This window comes from Octopus sinensis, linkage group LG5 (genome assembly GCF_006345805.1).
Source record: "Octopus sinensis linkage group LG5, ASM634580v1, whole genome shotgun sequence".
Lineage (NCBI taxonomy): Eukaryota > Metazoa > Mollusca > Cephalopoda > Octopoda > Octopodidae > Octopus > Octopus sinensis.
The window spans coordinates 108,533,949-108,547,989 of NC_043001.1; the positions used below are offsets into that span (position 1 = coordinate 108,533,949).

Genomic DNA, 14,041 nt, shown 5'->3' on the forward strand with positions numbered 1-14,041 from the left:
TCTAGCAGTTTGCGTGACTACTTAGAGGCTCATTTATCAGCTTGTTTTTGATTTTAACATCATCGTCATCATTTAGCGTCTGTTTTCCATGCTGGCATGGGTTGGAAAGTTTGACTGAAAACTGGTAATCCAGGGAGCTCCACTCGTTTCCAGTCTGATTTGGCATGGTTTCTACAGCTGGATGCCCTTCCTAACATCAACCCTAAAGTGTATTGGGTTCCCTCCATGTTACACTTGTGGCGGTGACATGTATAAAGCACCCAAATCAGATTGGAACCTGGTGTCCAGTTCTTTTATATCGTGTAGGCTGTTGAAGGTAACAAGTACTGGAATGCTGTGATACCTATGTGATGCTAGTTGGACTGAACCAATGCTAACATCTTAACCCTCAATGTATTACTGGTGACAGGATATGAATCTTGAAACTCTTGTTTGTCTTTAGTTTACTGTGTTTAAAATAATGTGCAGCTTGTGCTCTCTTTCTCTCTTTTTGGGTATGTATATATATATATATATATATATAAAATATTAATGATAATAATAATAATAATAACATTAGGGAATATGATTCCAAACTTACAGGGAAAAATTCAATTTAGTGATACTAAATCAAATTTCACAATATATAATACATGTATATAAATTAGAGAAGAACCACCATGTAGCAATTAAACAATGATATACTTCAATCATACCATATAGAAAAAAATTAAAGATACGATAAAACATTTACCTAGAACTAAATAAAGTACTAAATAATAAATAAGTAGTATATAATTTTAATTATTTTCTATATGGTATGATTTAAATATATCATTGTTGAATTGCTTCATGGTGGTTCTTCTCTAATTTATATATATATATATATATATATATAGGTATAAAAATTATATATAAAAAAAGGAACAAGAACGTGAAATGCACAAAGAGATGATTACAAAAAACGGACGGGTCATTCGAAGCCTTTAATCTTCAGTCAGAAACCGGATCATCATAGCAAATTTCGGCTGATTAATTCTGATATTGCTCCGACACGGCCAGCCCCAATGAAAAACTAAGCTGCGAGCATTAGATTTCTTGGAAAAAGGAACGAATGTAAACGAAACAAGGACAGAAAAACGGACGAAGCCACACGAATATAAATACAAAAACAAAAATAAAAATAAAAACAAAAACAAGAATGGTAATAACAGGACAACGGCAGGTGTCTTACGACTTTAGACAAATTTAACTTATCTAGCAGGCGTGTTTTGAAAAAATGCCTTTTCGGCAATACCCTTTCACCCTCTCTTTCTCTCTTCTCTCTTACTCTCTTTCTCTCTTCCTCTCTCTCCTCACATACCCACCTTCCCCTCCCCCCCTTAAACCCACCCACCCCTACACATCCCTACTCCACATTCCCTATCCTTCCTATCCCCCATCCTATCCCACACCCCTCCCCCAAATACCCCACCTGTACCCCACAACTTCTGCCTACCCACAAACCCCAACTCTACCCCAACCCCCAGCCGCACCCACACCCCACCCGTGCTTTCCCCACTCTCGCCTCCCCCACCTCCCAACAACACACCACACCACACTACACCATACAGCATTACACATCACATCACATCACATCACACCACCCACACACCCATCCCCACATCTTCACACCTACACATACATACACGCACACGTCCAAACCACCAGCCCTTTCTTCACATGCACATACATACTCTCTTATACACACACGCACCTTTGTGTTGGGGGTCATCTTTACCTTGTTATCTCCCCTACTTTCCTTCCTGTATTTGACCCTTCTGTCCAGCACTAGTCGCCATGATATATCGTTAGCCACTACACACATTTTTTTCTCTCCTTGTTTTTTCTGTGCCCCTTTCTGTAGAAGAGCATAGGCTCTAAACGTAAAAGACTTTTTCTATTCCTGAGCGTTATACTAATGCATTTGTTTGTTTTGTACACCACCTGTCTTTGTATAACGCTCAGGAATAGAAAAAGTCTTTTACGTTTTGAGCCTACGCTCTTCTACAGAAAGGGACACAGAAAAAACAAGAAGCAATGACTAGTGACTGAGACCTTTTGCGATGTGCTGTGCTTGAGAGGCCCCGACAAGCCAAGTGCACCCGTGCTGGTGGCACATATAGAACACCTTCATGCATTGGGCCTCATGGAAGCAATGGCTGAGATCTTTAACATTATGTCATGCTTAAGGGGACCCATCAAGCCGAGCAAAGTCACAGTTGTGGCAGATATCTGTGTCATGCAAATTGGCACCCATGCCGGTGGCACGTAAAAACACCCAGGTGTAACGCAAATGGCACCGTGCTGGTGGCACATAAAAGCACCAATTAAACTCTTGGAGTGGTTGGCATTAGGAAATGCATCTCAGCCGTAGAAAACTATGGTAAATCAGATTGGAGTCTGGCGCAGCCTTCCAGCGTGCCAGCCCGGTCAAACCGTCCAGCCCATGCCAGCATGGACAACGGACGTTAAATGATGATGATGATAATGTCTCTTATTCTTCCTGAAGTTAAAAAATTTGATTGTAAGGCAGAATTACGTTTTGTAGTATTTAGTTATCTCCCTTTATGACTAATGCCAATACAGAGACAACACAGACGTTCGATCGTCGCTTCTCGATTTCTTCTCATACCAAGGACAAACAGGAACACACACACACTCTCTCTCTCTTTCCCCTCTTAGATACAAATACATACATATATGATGGGTTTTTTTCCGTTTTCATCTACCAAACCCCATCACAAGGCTTTGTTCAACCCAGAGCGATAGTAGAAGACACCTGCCCAAGGTGCCATGCAGTGGGACTGAACCCTCGAACCTTCAGATTGCGAAGGAAACTTCTTACCTCGTATCCATTCATTTACTCATTTATTTACTTGTTCTGCTGCCATGCTGGAGCACTGCATTTAGTCGAACAAATCGACCCCAGGTCTTATTCTTTGTGAGCCTAGTACTTATTCTATCGATCTCTTTTTGCCGAACCGCTAAGTTACAGGAACGTAAACGCACCAACATCGGTTGTCAAGTGATGGTGAGGTAGGGGACAAACACAGATATATATATATATATATATATATATATATATACATATACACACACACAACGGGCTTCTTTCAGTTTCCGTCTGACAAATCCACTGACAAGGCTTTGGTCGGCCTGAGGCTATAGTAGAAGACACTTGCCCAAGGTGCCACGCAATGGAACTGAACTTGGAACCATGTGGTGGGGAAGCAAACTTCTTACCATGCAGCCACGCCTAAGTAAATTTAACCTCCCTTGGTTCAGAAAACTCTGAATCGAAGCTGATCTAGGGGTTTTGAAAGATGGAAGATAGGAGGGGAAGAAGGAGTTGTAGTGAAATGTAAACTTTATTATTATTATTGTTTAATTTCTCTCTTTCAGTCACACCAAAATGTTGCCTACTTTGGAAGCTGCTGCAGATTTTTCAATGTATAATATGCAACACATTGTTAAATGTTCCAACTGCAACTGTCGAAACCAGTGTCGCACCCTGAAACCCATCAAGTAAGTTACCTTTACAGTTTAATTAGCTTTCTCTAATTATATCATCATGTTTTCCTTATCATCATTTAACGTCCGCTTTCCGTGCTAGGCAATGACTAGTGACCGAGACTTTTGGAAATATGCTGTGCTTGAGAAGACTCGGCAAGCCAAGTGAGACCATAACCTCATGGCCTATGCCAAGGGTGTAACCAGCCCACTTATGTGTACCTTTCCTTCATTGGACACTCAACTCTGCTTGCGAAGACCTGTTGAGGCAAGTGAAATCGAAATCAAATTTGATGACTGGCATCTGTGCTAGTGGAGCGCTAAGAGCACCATCCGAGCATGATCGTTGCCAGAGCAGCTAACTGGCTTCAGTGTCAGTGGCACGTAAAAAGCACCATTTGCGCGTGATCGTTACCAGTGTGGCCTTACTGACACTTGTGCTGGTGGCAGCCATCTGGTTCATCAGACCTCAGTCAAATCATCCAACCCATGCTAGCATGGAAAGCAGATGTTAAACGATGATGATGATGATGACAACAAGCATTAAATTATCATATTTTCTGTCATACAAGCCAACATAGTATGTAGTGTAAGCATCCAAGCATTGTCTCTATCTTTTGAAATTCTGCTGCATTTCACATTGAATTTTGGGACCTGCAAAATCATTTTGGTGTCCTAAGTCAACTTACCTTTTTTGGCAGTAAATTTGGCAGAAAAAATTTGACTTGTATGCCAGAAAATATAGTATATCTTTTTAAGATTCATTTTGAATTTTACAAAGTGGAAGAATGTCTTTTTTTTTTTTTTTTTATATTTCCGGTATTGCTAAAATAAATACCAGTTATGTAATGAGAATGTGAGCAGGGCAGTCAGATGGACTATATTCTCTCTCTAGTATAGTATATAGCCTTTCAAGATTCAGTTTGAATTTTACAAAAGGAAGAAGGTCTTTTTGTTATATTTCCGGTATTGCTAAAAGAAATACCAGTTATGTAATGAGAATGTAGGGAAGGCAGTCAGATGGTCAATACTGTCTCCCTACACCATGCAAGATTAGTAACATTGTCTCCAAGTTTGAAATCACCACCACCACCACCATCATTATTCATATGTTCCCTCCTTTCTGATTCCAGGTTTGGAAACTCTATTTTATTACACTTCTTGAAAGGGATTCCATTTGAAGATTTATCCAAATTGAATTTTACCCATAATTCCATTCACTATCATGTCGTTGGGATTGTTCAATATACAAATGATCCTGACCACTTCATTGCTTGGATCAAATATTCAGGTGAGTGGCTTTTTTTTTTCTTTGCTTTTGTTTCTTTTGCCAAAGAACTTCTTTTATTCATTGTTTACAGGTAATAATGCCAAGTGAAATCAAATCAAAATCGCTTATGTCGCTGATGACAGTACTGCCTGATTGGCCCTCATGCCAGTGGAATGTTAAAAGCACCCTCTGAGCGGATTGGCTCCTGTGCAGGTAGTACGTAAAAAGCACCTTTTGAGCGTGGTCATTGCCAGAACCGCCTGACTGGCCCTCATGCCAGTGGCACGTTAAAAGCACCCACAACACTCTAGGAGTGGTTGGCATTAGGAAGGGCATCCAGCTGTAGAAACTTTGCCAGAACAGATTGGAACCTGGTGAAGCCTTCTGGTTTGCTAGTCCTCAATCAAACCATCCAACCCATGCCAGCATATAAAGCAGACGTTATATGACGATGATGATATTAAAGATGTCCAGAGTTGTTGGCACTGGGGACAAAATGCTCTGCAGCATTTCATCCTTTCATGGTTGATGAAATAAATACCAGCTGAGTACTAGGATTTCATGTAATTGACTGGCCCCTTTCTCCAAAATTTCAGGCCTTGTGCCTATAGTAGAAAGAGTCATAATTATTTGGCATTAGGAAGGGCATCCAGCTGTAGAAATTCTGCCAGATCAGACTGGAGCCTGGTGCAGCCATCTGGTTCACCAGTCCTCAGTCAAATCGTCCAACCCATGCTAGCATGGAAAGTGGACATTAAACAACGATGATTATTATTATTATTATTATTATTATTATTATAATCATCATTATTATTATTATTTTTGAGTGAGAGAGCAGTTCATGCCATCAAAGTGACACTGGGGTAAAATATATGAAGCCCAATATACCCATCATGACTACCCGTCTGATAAGGGTACACCAGGCAGATGCATCACAACCATATGTGCGCGACATGGTGATCTATCAAGGTAAACAGCGCATGACCTTGCAGGTGGAGCCCAGTTAGAATTTTCTTCAGGTCGAGTAGCCCATCCCGCTCAAAAGGTCCCTGAATAAGGGTTGTTTAAGGATGTTGAAAGAACCACCCATGTTTCCAGAGGTGAATTATTCAAACCCCAAAGAATCCCTCTCAACACATGGCTATGATGCTCCCCCACTACTTCTGCTCGTGATCAGAGATGCACATATCATCAGCCACTGAGGGACATGCTCAACTGGTTAAGGTCAAACAACTAACTATTATTATTATTATAATTATAATTATTGTTATTATTATTATATTTATAATTATTATTATTGTTATTATAATCATTATAATTATTATTATTATTATCATTATAATTATTATTATTATCATTATAATTATTATTATTATTATTATTATTATTATATTATTATTATTATTATTATTATTATTATTATTATTATTATTATTATTATCTATAGTGATGCTACCACCAGCATCACCACTATATTCATAACCATATGTTGTTATTTTATTAATTAAGTAAACTGAGTGCTATATTGTTTTTATGTTTTTATTTTATTTCAGATCGAAAATGGATTAAATGTGATGATTTAGATGGTCCGATATGTTCGGTGAACCTTGGTCTACCTCTCATACCCAAGCAGGAAATCCATTTAGTAATGTGGGAAAAACTGAAGTCGGATTCTCTTGAGACCGTAGCAGATCCTAAAACGAATTCAGCGTCAGCATTGACCAATCCACAGATGTTACCGGTTGTTACATCGGTCAGTGAAGCTCCTTCAGCTTCTGCTTTACCAGTTGTAACTATATCAGATGATTCTTGTTCATCACCTATACCGTCAACTTCATCTGTCACGTTGTCAACGACTGCGACGTCAATGACGAATAGTATTATATCATCGACTGTCGGAACGGTTTTCAGCAGAACTACGCCGTCAACTGGAGTTTCAGTTCTTGGTAATATAATGTCATCAATTGAAGCGCCAGTTTTTGGTGATGCCATGTCATCAACTGTTGTCCCAGTACTCAGTGGTACCATACCATCGGCTGTTGTTCCAGTTCTCAGTGGTACCATCCCTTCAGCTGTAATGCCGGTTCTTAGTGCTACTGTGCCATCAACTGTAGTTTCAGTTATTGGTAATACTGTGACATCAGCAGTCACACCAGCCCTCAATAGTACCGTTTCTCAACTGGTCAGTCCAGCTCTTTGTAGTACTATGTCGCAGCCAGTCATTTCTGCTCTGTGTAGTACAGTCTCACCATTGGTCACAGCAGGTCTTTGTAATACTGTATCACCATTGGTCACCCCAGCTCTTTATAGTACTGTTTCACCATCGGTCACTCCTGCTATTTGCAGTACCGTCTCGTCACAAGTTGCACCGACTGTCAACACTACTGAATCGTCAGCAGCCCTCAGTACCGTTTCCCCAACTGTGGCCCCGGTCCACAATATTATGCTCTCGTCACTTGGGACTCCCATTTCCTGTGCTACGTTGTTATCAGTTGCAAATCCTGCCATTAATGGACCAATATCAATCTCAGTAACACCGACATCAACAACACAACCACAACCGTCATCATCCGCTGATGATTCGTTTATTATTCCCATGTCTGTGTCACCAAGTGGATTAATTTCCTTATCAACCACTACGTCACCTTCTGAAGTTGTCTTCTCTTTGCCTGTTATGTCATCGACTCCGAACACTTTGCTTACACAATTGGTCAGTTCTGGGAAAGAGGAAAGCTCTTCTTCATTAACAAGTGCCTCACCAATTCTTAAGTCTGCACTTCTGAATAGTTCTCCATTATTAGCTTCAGAAACATTAGTTTCTGCTGCCGGAGACTCCATACCTCCACATAATTCTGCTTCACTACCTACGCAAGTTCTTTCAAATTCCAGTGAAACCCAAAGTTGTCTAACCGGTTCTTTAACACCAGCCACTTCCAGTAACCAAGTAATTTATCCAGTTCAGATTGAACCCCCACTTTCCATGAACACAGCATGCGTTGTCCAAAACACACCGGTTGTTGTCAGACCAGGTCAGTCGGGGGATTTAAACCAAGTTGTTATACCAAATTGTAGTCAAATTCCTTGTTCCCCTATGGAAGTGAAACAAATAAGTTTTCAACCTTTGCCTATTTCTAAAGGGAATACAAAAACTTTACCGATCAAACTTGAGAGTGATGCCAATCACTTAAATAAATTAAAAGCCAATTTGGCAATGGTCAAGAGATTCAGGAAGTGGTAGGGATATGGAATATCAGTTTCCAATTTCCAGTTTGTTATTGATATTCCTCTGTAAATTTTGTGTATAAATTCTTATTTCCTAAGTTATTGTCAGAATTATCTACAGATTTTTTTTCTTTCTAAGGAGAGAATAAAAGACTTAAACTGCCATCTGTGATTGCAAAAACTGAAAAAAAGAATTAACCCCACAATATGTAATAAAGTTGTTATCATTATTATGTTTTATTTTGTTTGTTATCAGAAAGGTAAGGTTTGAACTGGTTACAGGTAACCCTTTTTCAAGAACTGGGCTACATTAAGTATGACTAGTGATCAAGTGGGCCAGACTACTAAAAATATTCAAGATAATTTTTCATTTAGGCATGCTATTCAGAAGGTCCTGCAGGCTGCATCTTTTTTCCTTCAGCCCATCCAAGGTGCCTTGGATCACAAGACGGCTGCTGTGCTTACCTTGGATCATAGGGCGACCTGCTGTGCTTGAGGAGACCTATTGAGTCAAATGCATCAACATCAAAAAAATCAAATGGAAATTGTAGTTGTGATGCCTCTGCCGGTGGCATGTAAAAAGCACCATCCGAATGTGGCCGATGCTAGCGCCGCCTTGACTGGCTTCTGTGCCAGTGGCACGTAAAAAACACCAACCCATCGTGGCTGTTGCCAGCCTCCCCTGGTACCTGTGCCGGTGGCATGTAAAAAAACACCCACTACACTCACGGATTGGTTGGCATTAGGAAGGGCATCCAGCTGTAGAAACACTGCCAGGTCAGACTGGAGCCTGGTGCAGCCTCCTGGCTTCCCAGATCCCAGTCAAACTGTCCAACCCATGCTAGCATGGAAAACGGATGTTAAACGATGATGATGATGATTGTTTGTTTGAGAATTCTTAAAGGCACTGATGATGGTGCTGCATAAAAAGCAACCAGTATACTCTGTAAAGGTTTGGCTTCAAGTCTTGCCAGCTCCTGTCTAACTGTCCAACTCATGCCAGCATGGAAAATGGATGTTAAATGATGATGGTGAAGATGTTGAGCAGATCTGTGGTCAACGATCTGATTGGCACTTGTGCCAGTGAAACGTTATAAGCACATCCGTGCGTGGTTGTTGCTAGGGCCACAGATTGGCTCCTGTGCCGGTGGCATGTAAAAGGCACCATTCGAGCGTGATCGTTGCCAGTGTTGCATGCCAGCACGTGAAAAACAACATTCGAACGTGGTCATCGCCAGTTTATAAATGGTGTTTAGAAGCCATTTAAAAACACACAAAAACCGTTAGATTCACTTCAACATCTAAATTTAATTTGTGTCAAAATATTTTCGTCGCTTTGAGATTGTGACCTGATCACTGACAAAATTCCATGCTGCAGCAAAATTCTGGATGCAGTGCGGAATTTTGTCAGTGAACAGGTTGCAGTCTCAAAGCGACAAAAATATTTTGGCAAATAAAATTTAAATGTCGAAGTGAATCTAACAGTTTTTGTGTTTCTTAAATGGCTTATTAACACCTTCCATGCTGCAATTGTTTTTGTTTCAGCACACGATCCTTGATCAGGTCACTTGCTATGCAAGTACATCTCCATAATATATCTCTTTCTCTTTTTTCTCTTTTTACTTGTTTCAGTCATTTTGGCTGCGGCCATGCTGGAGCACCGCCTTTAATCGAGCAACTCGACCCCGGGACTTATTCTTTGTAAGCCCAGTACTCATTCTATCGGTCTCTTTTGCCGAACCGCTAAATGACGGAGACATAAACACACCAGCATCAGTTGTCAAGATGTTGCTGGGACAAACACAGACACACAAACATACACGCACATACATATATATACATATATACGATGGGCTTCTTTCAGTTTCCATCTAACAAATCCACTCACAAGGCTTTGGTCCGCCCGAGGCTATACTAGAAGACACTTGCCCGAGGTGTCACGCAGTGGGACTGAACCTGGAACCATGTGGCTGGTAAACAAGCTACTTACCACACAGCCGCTCCTACGCCTATATGTATATGATTTTATAAAAAGCAGAGAGAATGAAAAAAAAACTTACATTTAATAAGAGAGAAACATTTGTTAGTGCAGCAGATATAAAAACAGTCCGAATAAGTTGCATAATCGATATTTATTTATACTATAATTCCTGTACATATTGATTTTATTCTTTAAAATAAAGTTTATAAAACAACAACAACAACAAAAATGTAATTGGAAAAGCAAATATCAAATAACAAAATATGGAGAGAAAAACTGATATAGACCCAAATTGTGGAACCAGAATCAGAAAAATAGAAATAACAAAAAGCCATTTTTGTTTTTTTATAATTATATATATACAGTGTTTATTTTGGTTGATGTGCGTACTGTTGAGCTCTTGATCAACTCTGAGCTTCTTTTAGAAGTATTTAGGATTATATTATCAGGGATTACATTGTCCAGTATCGCCTTCCCTTTTAAGTCAAAAGTGTGTAATTTGAAAGAAATATGGTTGTTATTTCTAGCATTTCAAGTGGCCATGTTATAGTTCCCTTCTTTGCTTAGCAAAAGAACCACGGCTGTTATTGTTTAGCCCTACAACAACTTTGGTTGGGATAAAACTTTGATCAAAGGCAACCCAACCGTGACCATCCTGTCCCATCTTGTTTTAGGCATAATAGATCTTTGCCCACATTACTTTATATTCTCCTATTTAAAAATGTTAGGGTGTGATTTGAGGGAGATTTGACTGCTATTTCTAGATGATCTCTTGATAGTTCTGTGAGGGAAGGGTTGCTACTTTTTAATCTTTACTTGTTTCAGTCATTGAATTGTGGCCATGCTGGAGCACTACCTTGAAGGGTTTATTTGAACATATTGACTCCAGGAATCAACTTTTGAAAGTTTGCCTCTTATTCTATTAATCTTTTTTTTTTTTGCTAAACTGGTTGTGAAGCAATGGTGGGAGCCACACAACCACAAAGACACACACATATACCTATACACACACACTCAGACATGTATGCACACACACATGCACATACATACATACATATGCATATATGATGGGCTTCATCACATTTTCCATCAGCCAAATTCATTCATAAGGGGCTACAGTAGAAGACACTTGGCCCAGATGCCATGCTGTGGGACTGAACCCAAAACGTCATGGTTACAAAGTGGGCTTCTTAACCACACAGCTATGCCAGTGCCAAGAAAGAAAGAACAGTGTCTATAACAACATGAAAATATATAATTTCATTTCATCTAGTTTCATCTCACGAGCTGTGGCCATGCTGGGGCACCACCATTAAGGATTTAAATAAATAAATGCAAGGTATGATTGTCAAACAACCATAGCATAGGGATTTGGATTAGTGGTCCGCATTCTGACAAATGTATAAAAAGTATTTTACTGCGAGTGAGAGGTGCTAACTGACTCAACCACAGAGAAAAGTCAGAACAAAGGCACAAGGAATGAAGTTTAAGAGAAACAGATCCACTTTGGAAATCGAAACTGTATTGCTTGCAAACGTTCAGTCTGGAAGAGAAATAAAGCGATCGCTCGACTTGTTATTCTTTGGTTTCTCAAAAAGGTGGAGCATCTCAGCTAATGAACCGCTTAACAGGTAATATTGTTTAACCCATTAGTGTTCAAATTACTCAGTTAAATGTAATACTTTTTCACTCAAATTGTTTTGAATTAATCAAGCATTACCTTATAGCTTTGAGGTTTCAATGATGTGATTGTTTATTTTTAGAATGATATTGTAGGGTAGGTGTGAGAGGCTAGATATTGCCTGTTTGAATATAAAACATGTAGAATATCTGGGCCAGATATGGCTGGTTTAAACAGTAGAGGGTTAAACCAGCTGTATCCAACCCAAGGATTCTGTTTTATGCTCAAACCAGTCAGATCTGGCCTCTCACACTTATCCTACAATGTCATTCTAAAAATAAACAATCACATCATTAATATCTCAAAGCTTTGAGATGATGCATGATTAATTCAAAACAATTTGAATAAATTAACATTTCATTTGATAGAACAATCTGAATGCTAAATGGTTAAACCATAACACTATTCAATAGACACCATTCCACTGAACTGTAACACAACAAAGTGTAGTAGTACTATTAATACAATACCATTGCCATGGTACATACTCTTCATCTCAGATTCTGTAAAAGCATTGGGAATCACAGAACAAATGGTCAAGGTTAGAAACCCTCTTCTATGTCATATTTTTCACCTTGTCTCTATCCGGTACCACCTGTAATTTGGTACCTTTCCTCCAGGAAAAACACTGATGTCTATTTTTACCTTCATACTGAAGATAGTTGTGAACACGACCAATCGCCAAGGGTCGAAACAGGATTAACTGTGCAAACCAGTCATTAATAAAATATAAAAATTTTCTTTTTTTTTTTATCTCATGAAAAGACAGAAAAATCATATTTAATGAGAGAGAAAAGGGGAGGAAAAAGAGAGAGAGATTGGAAACATTAAATGGAAGAAGAAGAAAAGATAGATGAATATTTTTTAACTTATTTAACTTTATTTAAAGAAATTTTGAGATAAAAATGGAAGAAACGGATGGATGTATAAGTTGTGGTGTAATTAATTCTTTCTACTATAGACAAAAGGCCCAAAAATTTTGGGAGACCAGGCTAGTTGGTTATGTTGAACCCAGTACTTGGTGGGTACCTATTTCATTGATCCTGAAAGGGCAAAAGACAAAGCTGAGCTCAGTAGGATTTGAACACAGGACATAAAGACCAATGGAATGTCTCAAAGAATTTTTGTCCAATGTGTTAAAGATTCTGCCAGCTCGCTACCCTAATTTGTGATATAATTAATAAAACTCTAAAAGAGGCTTTCTTCAATTTTTCTAATTATTTTTAATTAAATTTTAGCTACATACTGTTGATGAATTTATTTTAAAAAATCAATGATAAAATACAAAAAAAAAAAAACCCTACATATTGGGGTGACTCTGCATGGCTGTAGTTCAATGATTGAAACAAGGAAGAAAATAAAAGACAGCAATTAAAAAAAAAACCCAATTAAAATACGTAAAAAAGAAGAAGCTAAGAATTCCGAAAATAAAGAGGAATGTTAGTTTTTGATGTGGTTTCATTCAGCCCTGATAAAGTAATCCTATGATGAATGTTGTTCCATTTATGACCATCCCTTCAAGTTTTTAAACATAGAGCAACTAGTACAATGATGTCTAATCTGTCATTTCTCTTAGAGACAGTGGGGTGCAATTTAAGGGATATATAATGTGTGTATAGGGTGGAGGGTTTTGACAAAGATCAGATGTGTGTATGGTGTGGGGGTACATATATATATATACACACATATATATTCGTTTGTATATTTAAGAATATATATGTATAGTGTGTGCAAATGTTTGTATATGTATATGCATGTGTGTGTGTGTATATATATATATATAGATATATATATATTTACATACAATACATATATATGGTAGAGCAAGTATTTACAATAGAGTTTATCTCCTCTGTATAGTGTATCTAATATACAAAGGAAGCAAAGAGATCTTTGTTAGTTTCAACAGTGAGTCTTTTAGTGGTTCAGTGAACTGTTCATTCAATCTGTTCATTCAACCATGATATAAGTAGCTGAGTATTCCACAAACATGAGTATCCTTGCTGTAATTCTCAGCTGGAATCAACGTAACATGCTATATGACAAGACAAGATTGACCCTTTCTTCTTACAGGTACAATCCATTTGTTAGGCTTCCCACAGTTTCCACCTATGAAACTTCACTTTGTGTCTTACTGAGGCTTCATTAACAGACACATGCTTAATATACTACCACACAGAGGAAGTGAACTCAGCACCTTATGATAACGAAGTGAATTTCTTAACCCTTTCACATTCAAATCAGCCATATCTAGCCAAAATATTCCTCCTGTTTTACATTCATACCAGCTAGATCCAGCACCTCACACCTAGCTTGCAATGCCATTCTAAAAATATACAGCCACACCAGTGGAATC

The 14,041-nt window shown here is 38.7% G+C and overlaps 1 protein-coding gene across 4 annotated transcripts in view; it reads left to right on the forward strand.

Moving 5' to 3' along the window:
* LOC115212361 (SUMO-specific isopeptidase USPL1-like) overlaps positions 1-8,256 on the forward strand; it is a 54,039-nt gene extending 45,783 nt beyond the window's left edge. For all 4 annotated transcript variants that reach the window (XM_036502992.1, XM_036502994.1, XM_029781235.2 and 1 more), the window contains 3 exons: positions 3,424-3,546; positions 4,665-4,822; positions 6,355-8,256. In XM_036502992.1, the coding sequence (XP_036358885.1) occupies positions 3,424-3,546; positions 4,665-4,822; positions 6,355-8,039 (1,966 nt within the window). In that variant the 3' untranslated portion in view covers positions 8,040-8,256. The remainder of the gene's footprint in view (positions 1-3,423; positions 3,547-4,664; positions 4,823-6,354) is intronic.
* The last annotated feature ends 5,785 nt before the right edge of the window (positions 8,257-14,041 follow it).